The sequence below is a fragment of the Maylandia zebra genome, linkage group LG22 (genome assembly GCF_041146795.1).
Source record: "Maylandia zebra isolate NMK-2024a linkage group LG22, Mzebra_GT3a, whole genome shotgun sequence".
Taxonomy (NCBI): Eukaryota; Metazoa; Chordata; class Actinopteri; order Cichliformes; family Cichlidae; genus Maylandia; species Maylandia zebra.
In genome coordinates this window covers 24,260,617-24,278,002 of record NC_135187.1, presented here as the reverse complement: position 1 = coordinate 24,278,002, position 17,386 = coordinate 24,260,617, and the positions used below count along the sequence as shown (strand labels likewise).

Here is a 17,386-nt window from a genome sequence, read left to right as displayed (position 1 = left end):
GCATTTTAGATTTCACAAGGCTATTGTGTCACATTCATCGAGTTCCAATATCAGTGAAATGTGTTTGTGTGCGTGTTCAGATTTTCGCCTTTATTCTATAACAAAAGCATGAAATCTAAAAGCTCTATTTCCACATTCTACTTTCCACCAGCCCTGCTAACAAAATCAGCTGAAGCATAAACTCAGAGCCGCCAGTGCCAGCCATTCAGTGTCTGGTCAAGTCTGCACCAGGTGTAATCTCCACATGAATTGCATGTGTTCTCTCTACACTAGACTGTTTATATTGTGCAGATGGTGGCCCAAGCTAATGTTTACTGCACATCGGTGAAGGCTTTCACAGTGTGTTTGTACAGGAAGCCAGTTGTTAGCTAAGCACCCCGCATACAAAGATGGTTTGTGCATTTTAGTTTTTGATATCTTACCTACCTGCTGCATTTCCCCCCTTTATTTCTTTCCCAGTCATGTCCTGTGGGATGCCAGTTCCTCCTGTTAATGGCAGCATTGCTGGCCAGGACTTCTCTCTAGGAGCCAGAGTCACCTATCAATGTAACCCTGGATTTCGGCTCTCGGGGCCCATCACCACCTCAGTGATCTGTCAGGAGTCTGGGAGGTGGAGCCCCATAGAGGCCCCACCTAGATGTATTCGTGAGTATAGTAGTGGTTTGCAGTCACAAGTAGAAAAAAAACCAAATCATTACAAAAAACCCACCACCAACAAGAAAAAAAGAATTAATCTGAATGAATTATGGTTTGATCTTTGATCTTCCAGCTGTCACCTGCCCCGACATTGGTCACTCTGCAGTGGAACATGGGAGATGGAGGCTAATCTATGGGACTCAAAACCAATATGATGCTATCATGATGCTCACTTGCGACCCAGGATATTATTACAGAGGTCAAAGGGTAATTCGCTGCCAAGCCAACAGCACATGGAACTATCCAAATCCTCGCCCAGTTTGCGAGAGTGAGTGTAAACAGTTTTCTTACTTTAAAGACTTTTAACATCTTGCTCATCTGACCCAAACAAAAAGAATGGAGCCAAACAGAACTGTTTTCTAATCAATGGGAATCTATACCCATTTGTGTTTTTCCCCCCATTTCAGTCATCTCCTGCGGGGACCTCGGGACTCCACCGAACGGACACAAGATTGGAACCCTTACTGTGTATGGAGCTACAGCTATTTTCTCATGCAACACGGGCTATACCTTGGTGGGCTCTCGGGTGCGAGAGTGTATGTCCAACGGGCTTTGGAGTGGAACACAGGTCCAGTGCCTGGGTGAGAGCTTAAACACCCTAAAATGTTTTACTACTTTCCATGTGTCCTGCACTTTGCTTCAAGCATTATTAGCAACACTTACGTGGGACTTTTTCTTTTTTTTCTCTTGCTCATCCTCAGCGGGCCATTGTGGTACTCCAGAGCCAATAGTGAATGGCCAGATCATTGGGGAGAATTATAACTATCGAGGCAGCGTTGTGTACCAGTGTAACCCAGGATTTCGGCTCATTGGAGTGTCAGTGCGAGTCTGTGAACAGGATCACCACTGGTCAGGACATACTCCTGTTTGTGTTCGTAAGTGCCACAGCAAACACCTATTATTTGTAAAGCTGTGTGTGTTGTAAGCTAGTGCGTGTCTGACTTTCTCTCTCTGCTTAAAGTGCCGTAGTGATTTTTAGTAAATGGACACACATGTCGTCTTGTTCTGATCATAACTCACTAACTGACTGCCAGTTCATAGTGATTATACTTGGGCCTGCTGGCACTAATCACCAGTTATTTTATTGCTGCAAGCATTTTTACTTAGAAGCTTCTATATATGTTTTGCACTTTTACTTACAAAGACAAAATTATTATTCCAAAAGAATGCATGGTATTTGTCTTTTAATACAAATAATTTTGTAAGAAGATTACTTTACAAGATGCCAGCGGTTAAAGCAAAAATCAGACATGTCACTGGTGTAGAGCCTGTGGCTTTAGTATCTTTTGTTTTGTTTTGTAATACAGGCCTTACTAAGGTGGTGGTGTTAAGCCCATTCATTCACTCAACTGCTCAGCAAGTGTGTAGACATGACTTTCTTTCTCCCTTGACTCTCTCAGCCATCACCTGTGGCCACCCTGGCAACCCTACCTTTGGTATGACCCAAGGAACCCAGTTTAACCTAAACGATGTCGTGCGTTTCATCTGCAATACTGGATACGTTCTACAAGGGGCTGTAAAATCGACTTGCCAGGCCAACGGGCAGTGGAGCAACATCCTACCCAGGTGTAAAAGTGAGTGCCAAATCAATGCTCAGTACCTTATTGCTGAAATTCCAAGAATACATGTGAAGATAAAAAAAATATATGTGCGGGATGTCATCTTTTACCAGATCCTGTGACCAGTGTGATGTTCATTATTTCATTAAAAGCAAAGGAAACAAAGTTGGTTAACTAGCCGTGTGTAGACAAACTAGTGTGACAGTTTATCCACGACAACTCCATCATTTCAAAATATATGTATCCATTTTTAATATAAAAAGAAATGATGACCTCACAGCCCATTGTTCGCTAGTGATCCTAGTTTCAGTCACTGTGCTAATGTACTGTTTATAAGGTTGTAGAAACCTGCAGTCAGCTGAGACTGAAGAAGTTCCAGCTGAAAAGTTTCTCCCACTGAAAACGCAATGACCAGATGCGTTGTGGAAAGTTGTGGAAAGAGACGACAGTTAAAAATACATAAATGCAAAAAAAAAAACCCCATAGCTTTTGATTCCAAAATAAAAATCTAATGCAAATTCCAGATTTTTAATAATATGAATACAATAATAATAATGACAGTGCATTAGGAGCAGTTGTTGACTTGAAGCTTTATCAGAAAGGAAAGTTTAAGCCTAACCTTAAAAGCAGTGTTTGTCATGAATTCAAACTGGGAGCTGGTTCCACAGAAGAGGGGCTCTAAGCTGAAGGCTCTGCTTCCCTTTCTATTTTTAAATACCCTGGGAACCACAAGTAAGCCTGCACTCTGAGAGCAAAGTGCTCTGTTGGGGTGATACAGCACTATGAGGTCTTTAAGATAAGATGGGACCTGATTATTCAAGACCTTGTATGTGAGGAGCAGGATTTTAAATTCAATACTAGATTAATAAGAAGCCAATGAAGAGAAGCTAATGTGGGAGGAATATGTGCCCTCTTTGTCATCCCTGTCAGTACTCTTGTTGCACCAGTCTGGATCAGATGGATCAAAGGCTGAGATAATAATGAGTTACAATAGTCCAGCATTAGGCACAAGTCTTGTTGAGGTATTCAAAACCACGCTAGCGTTGGTACCTGATGCAAAAAGTGAGTTTGTATCTACACCCTTGCTTATGGAGGTGCAGGTATTTTTTACTCTCCCCCAATCACAATGAGAGCGCAGGCGAAGCACAGCAGCATCTGGGGAGAGGAAGAGTTTAACTGACACGTATTAGAGGAAAATGAAATGAAACTCAAAGAGAAGACCCGATCATTTAATTACCGCAGTTTCAACCATATGGTCCGTGGAGGTTCTGGGTAATATTTACATGTCGTATTATTTCCTCTTAGCCTAGCTGCCTCTGTTACACCCTTAGGCTCACCTGTCTGTCAGAGAGACAAAGTCAGTTAATAACCATGCAGAGAGAGCCAAGAAACAATCGCAGAATCCTTGAGCTTGTATGAAAGGCAGCCGCCTTTGGAGACCGGCGTCCTGGCTTTAGCTCTGAATAAGAAGTACCCTGCTTTGCTTTGAATGAGCGAGGCAAGGACTTTTAATTTGACAGTGTTTTCGTGACAAGCGGCGCATCTCAGGCACTCGTGTCTGTCTCTAAGTCCGCACTAACTGAGGCTGTGTGACAGGCGCAGAAACGGGCCGCTCGCAAGGTCGGGCCCTAAATGTGACAAGACAGTGACAGAACCGGAGACTGATGGACTCATGAGTTTGTTTTAAATGAGGAGAAAAAGAATGTGGCCTCTTTTTTTTCCCGACACTTCTGATGGGATGGGGAGGTTACAAGTCTCACAGGAATGCTTCTTTGGTTAATAAAAAAGGGGAGAAGCACATTTGGCTGCTGCATGCATAAGCAGGCGAGATTTTCTCCCAGACATACACTTTAAATCTCTTCGCTCTAGCAGTGACATCATATTAGCATTGGCCTTGTTTCGATGCAGATGCTGACTCTGAGGGGGCTTTTTTTTTATGTGAATGCTGTGTTGGTGGAGGATGCGTGCGTTCGACGGCCATTATCCCCACTGTTGATGTGGAGACATAAGTAGCTTAGAGGTCTCGTTGTCAATCAGATTTATCACCGTAATTATAGCAATCGAGGCGTATTTAGTGAAGTGTGCTCTCCTGTCTGGCATGTACTTCCTCCCTGAGTGGAAAACTGTGCAGTAATAACACCTCAGTTCTAACTAAACCTTTAGCTTTTCTCTTAGATGAAAACATAGAGAGAAATAGACGCAGAAGGCAGAAAAAAGGGGTAAGGGCGGGAGTCAGTCAGACAAAGCTAATGATTTCCATGGTCTAGATTTTAACTATAAGAGTTCGTAGGTGCCATCAATAATGCAGGGAACACGAGAGCACCGTCAGTGCAGCCAGTCTTCTGCCCCTCTTTAATCACCAATTTTAGTTGCAGCTATACTTGCCTTTCTTGGAAGACTCGTGCGTGTTTGTCTTTCGGTGATAAAAGCGAAGAGACGCAGGATAGAAAAAAAGACCCTTTGACATACCACTTACAGGGCTGTTACTTGACAGAAGGCCAAGAGGAGGAGAGGGTAACCAGGGTCCCCGCTTCTGAGTTGAACAGAGATGAATTACCTCATCCCTTCTTCCCCTCTCCCATTTTAGTCGTCTTTTCCTTTCATCCTTTTACTTCCCCTCTCTCCACACACAAGAATTTACCAGGAGGTCAGTCATTTTAGATGAGTGTTGGATCGCTTTGGAGTGTCTCTGTGTGTCTGTGTGTGTCTGTGTGTGTGTGTTGCCTGAGTACATTTTTTCAAAAACTGAATTCCGAGCTTGGAAAGCCTCGCGCTGAAGCAGCTCCACTGCTTCAAATGCGCTTTGTAGTGTTATTATGCGGTAAGTTGTAAATGATGGCACCACAGGTCAGCGCTCCGATGGAAGGAATACATTATAATAGGTATTTGGGGGATGATTTAGCTGTGCTGGCCAGCTTGGGAGCAGGAGAATGAGCAAGCTTTTAGGCACATTAGCATACAATAGGTTCATTTTGGCTGTAGCTAAGGCATACTCATGGGGGCGAGACTGGCAAGGCCAACTGGGGCATAATGGCTGCGTGGGCACTCCCAGACAGCGTTGTAGAGGCCATTAGAACTTTGGCTCCGTAGTACACATTTAGTGGCGGTTAACGGTATAGACTAGAAAGCAGCTGCTCCCCAATGTGTGCTGACTTTGTCGAGGTAATATCAGATTTCAGTTTGCTTGCTTTGGTAACATTCTTCAGCTCACATTCTGTTACGACTTTTAGTATATTCGCCACTATCAGGGCCTATTTCTCACTAACTTTGTACAGCACAGCTCTCCACCCTCTCCCGTGCTGTCCCTCACTCATCCCTCATTCTCCCCTTCCCTAACTCTCTCCATCTGGTGTTAAACTGACATGGTGCCTCTTCTCCTGTGAGCTTTCCATCCATCACCATCTCTGCACCACGACGGCCGGCAGGAGACTGCCTCTAATGAAGCAAATGTTTATTTCCGGAGTCTGCCTCCTACTTCATTTGGATTGGGGTGGATAGATGGATGGGCGGAAGGAGTCGATGGGGAAAGTAATGGACAGAGTTGGCATGAAGAAAAATAAACCAAAAAAACTATGCTTCTAAAACTGAGTCTCTATGTGGGAGACAGTCATATCAATATCAGGACATGTGGTCTATTACCAGTATGAGAGTCTTCTTTCATCTTTCTTGCTATTAACTGTAAAAAGGAAAATGTAAATGCTTATTGCTTAATGTGTTGTTTTTTGCAGTCTCGCTAACTCCCTCGCTCCCCTCTGTGTTCCTTTCTTTCAGTTGTTAACTGCACAGAGCCAGGACATGTGGAGAACAGCATTAGGCAGGTACTGTCCAGCGGGCCGCATCGCTACAGCTTCCAAACCACTGTGTCATATCGCTGTAGTCCAGGCTACTACCTGCTGGGCACCAGCTCGATCTCCTGTCAGGGAGATGGCACCTGGGACCGCTCCCTACCCAAATGCCTGTGTGAGTAATCTCTGGGTTGTTGTAGGTGATGAGGCATATTGTTTTGTTTATTTGTTTGCATTATACACTGAATAAGATCACTTAGATCACATCCAGCTGATCAGAGCAGACTCATAAATTAGTACAAATAACACATTTTAAGGAAATCAGTGTATTTATATCGGCTGATATTTCAGATACCGGTAGTGAAAATCCGATATTGGTTGAACTCTTCCTGAACAGTTATACAGGGAGTGCAGAATTATTGGGCAAATGAGTCAAAGGAGCTTGCAAAGAAAAGCGTCTGGACTTCTTTAAGTTGCTTGAAAACGTTTCACCTCTCATCCGAGAAGCTTCTTCAGTTCTAAGGTCAAATGGTGGAGAGTCCCAGATATAAACCTAGTGGGAGTAACCCCCCACAGAGGGACAAAAGGACCCCCTGATGATCCTCTAATCGCCTGAGCCAAGGTGTGAAACTGGGTGTGGGTCCCAATCAGCCAGAGTTTTGGGTGAGTTCATTGTGAAACCTGGCCCCACCTTATCATGCGAATTCCTGAGGTCAGATGGCCCAGGATGTGAGTGGGCGTTAAGGCGTCTGGGAAGGGATCTCAAAACTGGATTATAGATGGCAGAGAGTTGGTGTCGTAAACCCCCGCCTCTGTTCAAAGATGGTCGCTCACAGTGGACATAGATGGATTCTTTCACTCCTCTTTCAAACCATCTGTCCTCTCTGTCCAAAATGTGAACATTGGCATCCTCGAAAGAGTGTCCTTTATCCTTAAGATGCAGATGGACTGCTGAGTCTTGTCCTGTGGAGGTGGCTCTTCTGTGTTGTGCCATGCGCTTGTGAAGTGGCTGTTTGGTCTCTCCAATGTAGAGGTCTGAGCATTCCTCGCTGCACTGTACAGCATACACCACATTGTTAAGTTTGTGTTTTGGCGTTTTGTCTTTCGGGTGAACCAGTTGCTGGGTCTGAAATGCACTGGGATGTCATGCTTGGAGAAAACTCTCCTGAGTTTTTCTAATACACCGGCTACATAGGGGATGACAATGTTGTTGCGTCTGTCCTTCTTATCCTCCCTCGCTGGTGTCTGGTCTTCTTTTCTGTGCCTCTTTGCTGACTTTAAGAATGCCCATTTAGGATAGCCGCACGTTTACCGGAAGCCCACACACACGGACCAGTACCTCCTCTTTGACTCCCATCACCCTCTGGAACACAAACTTGGAGTAATTAGGACCCTACACCACCGGGCAGAACATGTTCCCTCTAAGCTTGAAGGGAAAAAGAAGGAACACACACATGTAAAGGAAGCACTCAAAACGTGCGGCTATCCTAAATGGGCGTTCTTAAAGTCAGCAAAGAGGCACAGAAAAGAAGACCAGACACCAGCGAGGGAGGATAAGAAGGACAGACGCAACAACATTGTCATCCCCTATGTAGCCGGTGTATCAGAGAAACTCGGGAGAGTTTTCTCCAAGCACGACATCCCGGTGCATTTCAGACACAGCAACACGCTCAGACAAAAACTGGTTCACCCAAAAGACAAAACGCCAAAACACAAACTTAACAATGTGGTGTATGCTGTACAGTGCAGCGAGGAATGCACAGACCTCTACATTGGAGAGACCAAACAGCCACTTCACAAGCGCATGACACAACACAGAAGAGCCACCTCCACAGGACAAGACTCAGCAGTCCATCTGCATCTTAAGGATAAAGGACACTCTTTCGAGGATGCCAATGTTCACATTTTGGGCAGAGAGGACAGATGGTTTGAAAGAGGAGTGAAAGAAGCCATCTATGTCCACTGTGAGCGACCATCTTTGAACAGAGGCGGGGGTTTACGACACCAACTCTCTGCCATCTATAATCAAGTTTTGAGATCACTTCCCAGATGCCTTAACGCCCACTCACATCCTGGGCCATCTGACCTCAGGAATTCGCATGATAAGGTGGGGCCAGGTTTCACAATGAACTCACCCGAAACTCTGGCTGATTGGGACCCACGCCCAGTTTCACACCTTGGCTCAGGCGATTAGAGGATCATCAGGGGGTCCTTTTGTCCCTCTGTGGGGGGTTACTCCCACTAGGTTTATATCTGGGACTCTCCACCATTTGACCTTAGAACTGAAGAAGCTTCTCGGATGAGAGGTGAAACGTCTTCAAGTAACTTAAAGAAGTCCAGACGCTTTTCTTTGCAAGCTCCTTTGACTACGATGACCTGGATGACTGAGAACCTTCACAAACATTAGGCAAATGAATATTTTGTCCACATCATCCTCTTCATGCATGTAGTCTTACTCCAAGTTGTATAGGCTCGAAAGCCTACTACCAATTAAGCATATTAGGTGATGTGCATCTCTGTAATGAGAAGGGGTGTGGTCTAATGACATCAACACCCTATATCAGGTGTGCATAATTATTAGGCAACTTCCTTTCCTTTGGCAAAATGGGTCAAAAGAAGGACTTGACAGGCTCAGAAAAGTCAAAAATAGTGAGATATCTTGCAGAGGGATGCAGCAGTCTCAAAATTGCAAAGCTTCTGAAGCGTGATCATCGAACAATCAAGCGTTTCATTCAAAATAGTCAACAGGGTCGCAAGAAGCGTGTGGAAAAACCAAGGTGCAAAATAACTGCCCATGAACTGAGAAAAGTCAAGCGTGCAGCTGCCAAGATGCCACTTGCCACCAGTTTGGCCATATTTCAGAGCTGCAACATCACTGGAGTGCCCAAAAGCACAAGGTGTGCAATACTCAGAGACATGGCCAAGGTAAGAAAGGCTGAAAAACGACCACCACTGAACAAGACACACAAGCTGAAACGTCAAGACTGGGCCAAGAAATATCTCAAGACTGGTTTTTCTAAGGTTTTATGGACTGATGAAATGAGAGTGAGTCTTGATGGGCCAGATGGGTGGGCCCGTGGCTGGATTGGTAAAGGGCAGAGAGCTCCAGTCTGAGTCAGACGCCAGCAAGGTGGAGGTGGAGTACTGGTTTGGGCTGGTATCATCAAAGATGAGCTTGTGGGGCCTTTTCGGGTTGAGGATGGAGTCAAGCTCAACTCCCAGTTCTACTGCCAGTTTCTGGAAGACACCTTCTTCAAGCAGTGGTACAGGAAGAAGTCTGCATCCTTCAAGAAAAACATGATTTTCATGCAGGACAATGCTCCATCACACGCGTCCAAGTACTCCACAGTGTGGCTGGCAAGAAAGGGTATAAAAGAAGAAAAACTAATGACATGGCCACCTTGTTCACCTGATCTGAACCCCATTGAGAACCTGTGGTCCATCATCAAATGTGAGATTTACAAGGAGGGAAAACAGTACACCTCTCTGAACAGTGTCTGGGAGGCTGTGGTTGCTGCTGCACGCAATGTTGATGGTGAACAGATCAAAACACTGACAGAATCCATGGATGGCAGGCTTTTGAGTGTCCTTGCAAAGAAAGGTGGCTATATTGGTCGCTGATTTGTTTTTGTTTTGTTTTTGAATGTCAGAAATGTATATTTGTGAATGTGGAGATGTTATATTGGTTTCACTGGTAAAAATAAATAATTGAAATGGGTATATATTTGTTTTTTGTTAAGTTGCCTAATAATTATGGACAGTAATAGTCACCTGCACACACAGATATCCCCCTAAAATAGCTAAAACTAAAAACAAACTAAAAACTACTTCCAAAAACATTCAGCTTTGATATGAATGAGTTTTTTTGGGTTCATTGAGAACATGGTTGTTGTTCAATAATAAAATTATTCCTCAAAAATACAACTTGCCTAATAATTCTGCACTCCCTGTATAGACGTATATGAGACAAAAACCTTATTTTTAAGACTTCATTTATGATCTTTGTAAACACTTTCCTGATGAACTGATCTCCTCAATGAGTAGTTTCAAATCTTACTTATTAAAATACAATATTTTTGTTTGTCTTATTTTTTTTGTTGTTGTAATAGACAGTTACAGAGGGTATACTTTAAGGCACCTGGGCTTGCTACCATCAGATTAGGCAGCGTTCTTGGTTCCTCTGTCAGACTGACTCGTTGTTCCTGGTGTCTGGTTTAAATAAACAAAAACATGGTAATAGGCAAAACACTCAATTTCAATCTTCAAAACAGGAGCCCAAAAAACTAAGGGGTGATGTTACACCAGCTCTTTTAGCTATTCTTACAGATAATTATTTTTTACAACTTTACAGCAGAGGAAAGATACCCACACTGTTAGTAAATATAAAGTATTGTATTCATTTTAAATCAACATATTCAACATGTGATGCCTAAAACGTTTCTTTGCTCTGTTCGGACAGTGGTGCTGTGTGACCGCCCCAGCGTGCCTCCTTACACCCAGCTTTCAGGTGACCGTCGAACAGTGGGCTCCGTCATTCGCTACAGTTGCATCGGTCAGCGTAGCATCATTGGCAATACAACAAGAATGTGCCAGCTGGATGGGCAGTGGAGCGGCTCGCCACCACATTGCTCTGGTATGGAAAAATACACCCAGAATGAGAGTTCGAAACGCTTAACCTGACAATATTTTCTGAAGGAGATCCATAAGAAAAGACTCTAACCATCGAAATTCCATTCATATTTTGGGGTGTTTCCTGTGCTAAGCCACACGTTTTGGGTTTCTTTGCATTCTTTGCATATTTCCCCATCTAATAATTGATTATTCAGATGCAATAGCATCGCCCAGTCACACTGAGGCCCTCACAACGGCATGCCAACAAATAAAGAGTTTAGGTGGCAGCTGCTGGAAGGTAATGAGCAAAGTAGGTGGACCAAAGATGGAGTTGCCTGTCTGTGTCACAGACCTGAAGGGCAAAGAAAGTGTCCTCCATAAAACTGTTTTAATCTGCTCACATTAGACTGAGGAACATCAATGCCCATACTTCAGCCGGGTTATGAAGCAGTATAAAGACGTCAGCCCCCCCTTACTCCCACTCCTCTAACAGCGCTTTGCTTCAGGGATTCAACTATAGTCGCGCATGGAAAAAGGCTGTGGGGAAGCCCATACATCCAAATGCATATCCACAAAGTACAGACATAGAGACACACAAGCAGTTTAAAATAAAGTACCATTCTGACAGTTTAATGTCATAATTCATGACATCCATATATGGTATATCCTGCAGATTGCCAGTGTTCTCTCGACAGGCAATAAACACAACATTTTTATAAAGATTTGGCCGACTTTCTTAGCTGTGCGCTATTAAAGCGATGTTGGATGGTGCCTTGTAAAATGAGCAGCAGTGCTAAGCGTTTTGAGCTTGTTTAAATGGAAGACCTGGAATTATTGAAGGAAGGTGTAAAAGATATGTCAAAGCAGTGAAATGAAAAAGTCACATCATTTTTTACGTGTTCACCGTGCTGAATAAAGAGCAGTAAAATGTGTTTGGAAGTAACTGACTCTGTAGTGAGGTGAGAAAATATAGAGCACATTTCTCATATGTGTTCGGGTTGTCAGAAATTATTTGTTTCGTGCTACGTTTAGTTTTTATTTCTTTGTCATTTTTTTTTTCAGGAGAGGCTGCTGGGTTGTGCGGTGATCCGGGCGTTCCCGTGCATGGGATCCGTCTAGGAGAGGAGTTTACGGTGGGCAGTGTTGTCCGCTTCAGCTGTGAGCCAGGCTATGCGCTGAAGGGCTCTCCGGAGAGAACCTGTCTGGCCAATGGAAGCTGGCTGGGCACACAACCAGAGTGCCATGGTAAGGAATATATACTCTTATTTGTTCTCATAGGCTGGTACAAATGGGCGGTCGAGTCATGTTTTTGTAAATTGAAACTCACACATCAATTCAACAACTGGATCTGACTTCTGAGCTTTTCCAGGAACGAGACCATGTCAGTCGTCAAACTTAACCATTGAATGGATATATGCAGTATGGACTTGTCTCCTTCTATCATCACCCTTACAGAGATATTAAAGCTTCATGTGAGGTTTGGTTGAGAGCTGCATGTGTGCAGGAAACTATTGTGTACTGTCAGAGTAAGAAGTGCCAAAATCATAGCTATTTGCTGGCTGTCTTTAGGTCTTTAGAAGCATATAGCTGGAGTCGTGAACGTATACCTGGTGATAATTTAGGTACTTCACAGTGAGTGCTGTACTTCAGAAAATCTGTGTGTTTTCAGAGATTTTATTATACTGAATCTTCTTCTGAGTGAAGAGCTCTAAAAATACTGGGATTCGGTGAGGTAAGAGTAAGATAGGATCAATAGGTGGATTGATGTGGAATCTTTCAAATTGTGGAAAAGAGGGTGCTGAGCACTAAGGTAAAGCCCTCAATTTAGCTGTCAATTGAAGTTCCAACCCGCCTTCGCCTTTGAGCTTTTGGTGCTCCAGTATCAAGTGAGGGCTTGGAATACAACAGCTGCTTCAGAGGTTGTTCGAGAACCCGATCACGGTGCCTTCCCCTGTGTACTGTGGAAATATTCTGGACATGTCCAACTAGAGACCCTGGAGCAAACCCAGAAGATGATAGAAGGGTTACATATCCCTGGGAACACCTCAAGATTCCTTATGAGGAATTGGAGAACCTGTTTGAGGAAACCACCACAACCCGAACCTGGAAAACTACAGGGAGATATATAAGCACATAAATAGCACATTTACATTTCCTTTTGCTCTATTTTAGTAATTTATGCACAAAGTTTGCTTTGACTTTTTGTGAAGCTAGACTTTAATTTCTAGTGCAACAGACACGTAATGAGTGAAATATATCTACCAAAACTGTGCTTGAGGTGGCAGCGCGGGTTCACTAATTGCAGGTTTGGTTCCTCAGTTTCCACATGTCACCATAAAGTTGTTGGGCAAGACAATGAAAACCCAAGGTGCTCTTAATGACGGGTGAGCACCTTGCGTGGTAGCTTTACCATAACTCGGAAGTGTGTGAATGAGTGAATAATGATAATAGTAGCCTCATCAAGTCCACGGCACAAAGTGGAGCAACATCCCCCCCCCAAAAAAACCAGAAAATCATCAGCTGGAAATGGTTATTACTAACGCGACAATCAGCGACTGTGTAATTAGGTGTTGCCTTTTCAGTTTCATTGAGAAACTCGTAAAATATGCATTTATTGTGTATTTGTAAGTGATTAAACAGAAGAGAGCACATTACAGAGAATGCGTTCTCTATTGAGCACTATAAAGGTTTGCATATTTGTCCTTGTGCAACACTGCGTCTATTCCATTGCAGTCATTTGGGGGGCAAAAAAACCCAAAATAGTTTGCTGAATGTGTATTTTGTGCGCAGTCGATGGATTTAAGCTTTTCGCTGAAGCACACTTTATTAATATTGCTGAAATAGAAGACATTATGCACAATGAGAAAACAAAACAGCAGTTATTCTTCCATCAAACATCTGGAAGGCAGGAAAAGGGAAAGAAGTGTTTGTGAGTGTGCTTGGAGTTTAGATTATTAACACATCAGTGAGTATGACTAGTATGTATAGTATGGTTTATATACCTGAAGTTTTTTTTCTATTTTCCCTTTCATATCAGCTTTAGAAGTGCTATAGTAATAGGAGTATTACTCCAAAAACACCCATATATTTTTTCCTGTTTTTTTTCTATGTTGCCCTCTGTGTGTTAAACTACATTTTTCTTTCTGCACTCTAGAATTATAGAATCACTGATACGCTCGGTTTGCCATTTTGGCGAGGTCTCTTGGCAGCTATCTGGTTGTATTTCTTTGTCCCTGCCCTTTTGTTGCTCTCCATATAAACCTGGCCCTTTTCTTCCATAATCCTAGTGCAGAGTGTGTGATTTCCAGAAGCATCATCCAGTCTCATGGGCTTTTTCCACTTGTGCTCTCAGCACCCCTCCACACATTCACACAGACCCCTCTCTCACACACACCACTACCACCAACACGACCACGTCTTTCCTTCGCCTCACTCTGTGTCGATGCCTCTCTGGTATGTGTGTGGTATGCCCACTGGCTGAGGTTGCCCACCTGTTCTCACTTGGCACTGACTTCAAGGGCCAGGCCACATCTGGTCATTAAGGGAGGCCGATCATGTCCACAGGGCTCTGAGGGCCCGGGGCAAGCTGGAGACAGTAATGAACAGAACCATTGCTGGCGGCCGGACAGACACTGAGGGATTTTCTGTGCAAAGGATGTGTCCATCAAAGCAGAGTTACTTATGAAGCAGGACACAGGGGAGCATGAGTAGTGTTAGAGTGGATGGATGAAGAACAGAGAAAAAGAGGAAAAAAGCCGAGTGATGATGCACATCAAATATGTCGATTAATTAAAAGTAATTTTGTAAAATACATAGTTTGATTTTTCCAAAATGCATACAAATAAAACTCTTACATTGATGCGGAAGTCATCTTTCAAGAAAAGAAACACCGAAATAATGTGCTTTATGCATATTACAAAATAAATATATGTAATTATAGGCTTTGGGATTTTAGAGTGAAAGGTTTGAAGGTTAAATAGAAAATAAATGAGTGAAATGAAGGAATTAAAAAAAGATTTAAATAATTTCTCATGTATAATTCAGACTTTTGTCTCTGATCTTTTTAAAATAATCAATTAAGTTAAATTAAATTCCACACCAAAGACCTAATGCTCTTTCACATCTCTTCTATTTTCCTAGTGCTGGTTATCGGTAAATGAATATGACTTATTTTAATGGTTTCTCTCTCTTTTCTCTGTTTTTTTCTCTCTTTTATTTGCAGTGGTTTCTTGTGGAAATCCAGGAACTCCACGGAATGCCCAGATCCTCATTCACGATGGCCTGACTTTTTCCAGATCCATCACTTACGCTTGCAGGGAGGGCTACTACTCTACTGGACTCCTGACCCGGCACTGCACTGTTAACGGGACTTGGACCGGCAACATGCCTGAGTGCTCAGGTAATTAACAGCTCCCACAAAAGAACTTCTCAGGACTGTCAGATTATCAATAGTTAAATGATAATAGTTTCGTTTTCTGTGCTTGATTTTGTTTCCACGAAGGCTTTGCTTTTAGAGAAGGGAAATGTAAAATTTAGTTATTTAATGCTCCACAAGAATTGTAAGAGAACACGTGAGTCACAATAATTGCTTCTAGTGGCCTTTGTTTTAGTGGTGGATCGCTCATGTGGTCTCAGCTGGAGGAAATTGGTACGATTCATGGTCCATTTCAAGGGCCTGACTGACAGCCCTTTGTCATCATGTCTCACAAAAGACGTGTGGCTGCTGTACAGAACCAAGAGACCCCAGCAAATAGAGGTCACTAAGAGAACCAGTTTCTTCTGAATGGAGGGGATAAAGCCCTAAGCAGCACCATTATGGATTTCAGAACTACGTAATTCATAGAAGTGAATGTGGTACGTGTTGAAGCTCTTTGGAAGGGCACCTGGAGGCAGAGAGGGAGGCACATGTGAGGCGAAGCAATTCTGGCTGAATGATTTCTATTGATTTGAAGGAAAAACTCTATGTCAAGGCCATGCTTGACAAAGATGGCTACAGGAACGGGAAGATGTGGCAATGACACTGGATTTTGTAGATGAAATTTATACTTGCATCGTTATTATATTATGGAAGAGGGGAATGATCTCAGTGCGCGTCAGTTCTGTGTGTGTTGTTAAAGAGATGACAGTCCTGGAAAGGTATTGTGGTTCCAGGTAGAATCTTGCCAGCCAGGCTTTGCCGGGAAAAGAGGAGCCATTCCACTTCCAAGAGGACCAGCTCCCTCACCCTGTATTGAATATTGCTGAAACATGCATGTACACATTTTGCAGTGCCTTTTTGTCCCAAGGCATCTAAGCTCAAGTTGTCATATGGCCTGGATTTTCCTTCTTTGATATTTACAGCAGAGCTGAGCAGCAAGGCTGCTGAGTCACACTGTGGAATTCTCTCTGTTGTTACTCAATCATGCTGTTTTCCCTGCAGGATGTAAAAAGTACAATAAAGGAGAAATGTGGTTCATTTTGGAACTATAGGGAGCGACCACAGACGGATACTCAACACAAGATTTTGTGTCTGCATCCTAAAAACTCAAAATAGGAAACAAACTACAAGAAGAGAGCTGTGATAGTTGCATAGCTCTCGTGTGCCATAAACCCAGTGTTATCTAAAAGAGGTTGTTTATAAGTTAACAGAGGGTTAATGGTCCATTCAATAACATCAGAAATTTTCAGTTTGTGTTTTACACAAAGTTTGGGGGTAAACTACTTGGATCAAGTGCCTATAGCACCTCATTAATTATAAGCCTCGGTCTATTGTCACTCTAAATAATAATAATAATAATAATGGATACTTTATTGATCCCCATGGGGAAATTACTTGTTTTTCTCTGCATTTGACCCATTCACTCAGTGAAGCAGTGGGCAGCCCACTAAGCAGGCGCCCGGGGAGCAGTGTGTAGGGACGGTACCTTGCTCAGGGGTACCTCAGGGTACCGCCGACCTTCCGATCATGGGGCGACCACTTTACCTACTGAGCTATCCCTGCCCCCAATATACATTTATTAACTTGTTTGTGTTTGCTCTTTTCACTGCAAATAATCAAATTGTCAAATATCTCAAACACAACAGGGTAGCAAGCTGAATCTATTTTTTAGTACCTTTATGTTTTTCCAGTTATCAACTGCGGTGATCCCGGAGTGCCAGCTAACGGGGTGAGATTTGGGAGTGATTTCACCTACAACCACACGGTCACGTTCCAGTGCTCCCCTGGTTTCACCATGGATGCCGATCGGGCCTCCTCTCTCATCTGCACCAAGACCCGCACCTGGAATGGCACCAAACCTCTCTGTAAAGGTAGAGTTGTATACGTTGACCTGATTGTATTTTTGGGTTACAGAATGATTAGCCTTTTTTTTGCCTCTATCAGTTTTTGCATTAAAACACTGAAACCGACAGAAAACATAAAAGTCCTCTAATGCACCCTTGTTTCCTTGCAGCAATTGTATGTGGTCCACCACCCACCATCCCCAATGGACAGGTTGTTGGGACAGACTTCACCTGGGGCTCCAGCATAAGCTACTCCTGCAACCAAGGTTACCAGCTGTCCCTACCCACTGTGTTAACATGCCAAGGCAACGGCAACTGGAGTGGAGAGAAACCACAGTGCTTCCGTAAGTGGCATGTCATGATTTGTCTCTGACATTGTTTTACCCACGTATAGTGTAGTGTGTGTCCTCAGAAGAATATCGATTTAAAATGAAAAACGTGCAGTCGGTCACATCATCTCTCTGCTTCCATCTT

At 43.3% G+C, this 17,386-nt stretch overlaps 1 protein-coding gene across 2 annotated transcripts in view; it reads left to right on the top strand.

Moving 5' to 3' along the window:
* Positions 1–17,386, top strand: part of csmd2 (CUB and Sushi multiple domains 2) — a 275,924-nt gene that overhangs the window by 239,453 nt on the left and 19,085 nt on the right. The window contains exons 51-61 of one of the 2 annotated variants that reach the window (XM_023152493.3): positions 460–645; positions 770–964; positions 1,104–1,277; positions 1,398–1,571; positions 2,097–2,270; positions 6,027–6,215; positions 10,500–10,673; positions 11,714–11,896; positions 14,874–15,050; positions 16,760–16,939; positions 17,083–17,256. In XM_023152493.3, the coding sequence (XP_023008261.2) occupies positions 460–645; positions 770–964; positions 1,104–1,277; positions 1,398–1,571; positions 2,097–2,270; positions 6,027–6,215; positions 10,500–10,673; positions 11,714–11,896; positions 14,874–15,050; positions 16,760–16,939; positions 17,083–17,256 (1,980 nt within the window). Of the gene's footprint in view, positions 1–459; positions 646–769; positions 965–1,103; positions 1,572–2,096; positions 2,271–6,026; positions 6,216–10,499; positions 10,674–11,713; positions 11,897–14,873; positions 15,051–16,759; positions 16,940–17,082; positions 17,257–17,386 lie in introns of both variants that reach the window. The other variant, XM_023152492.3, reaches the window with a different exon arrangement.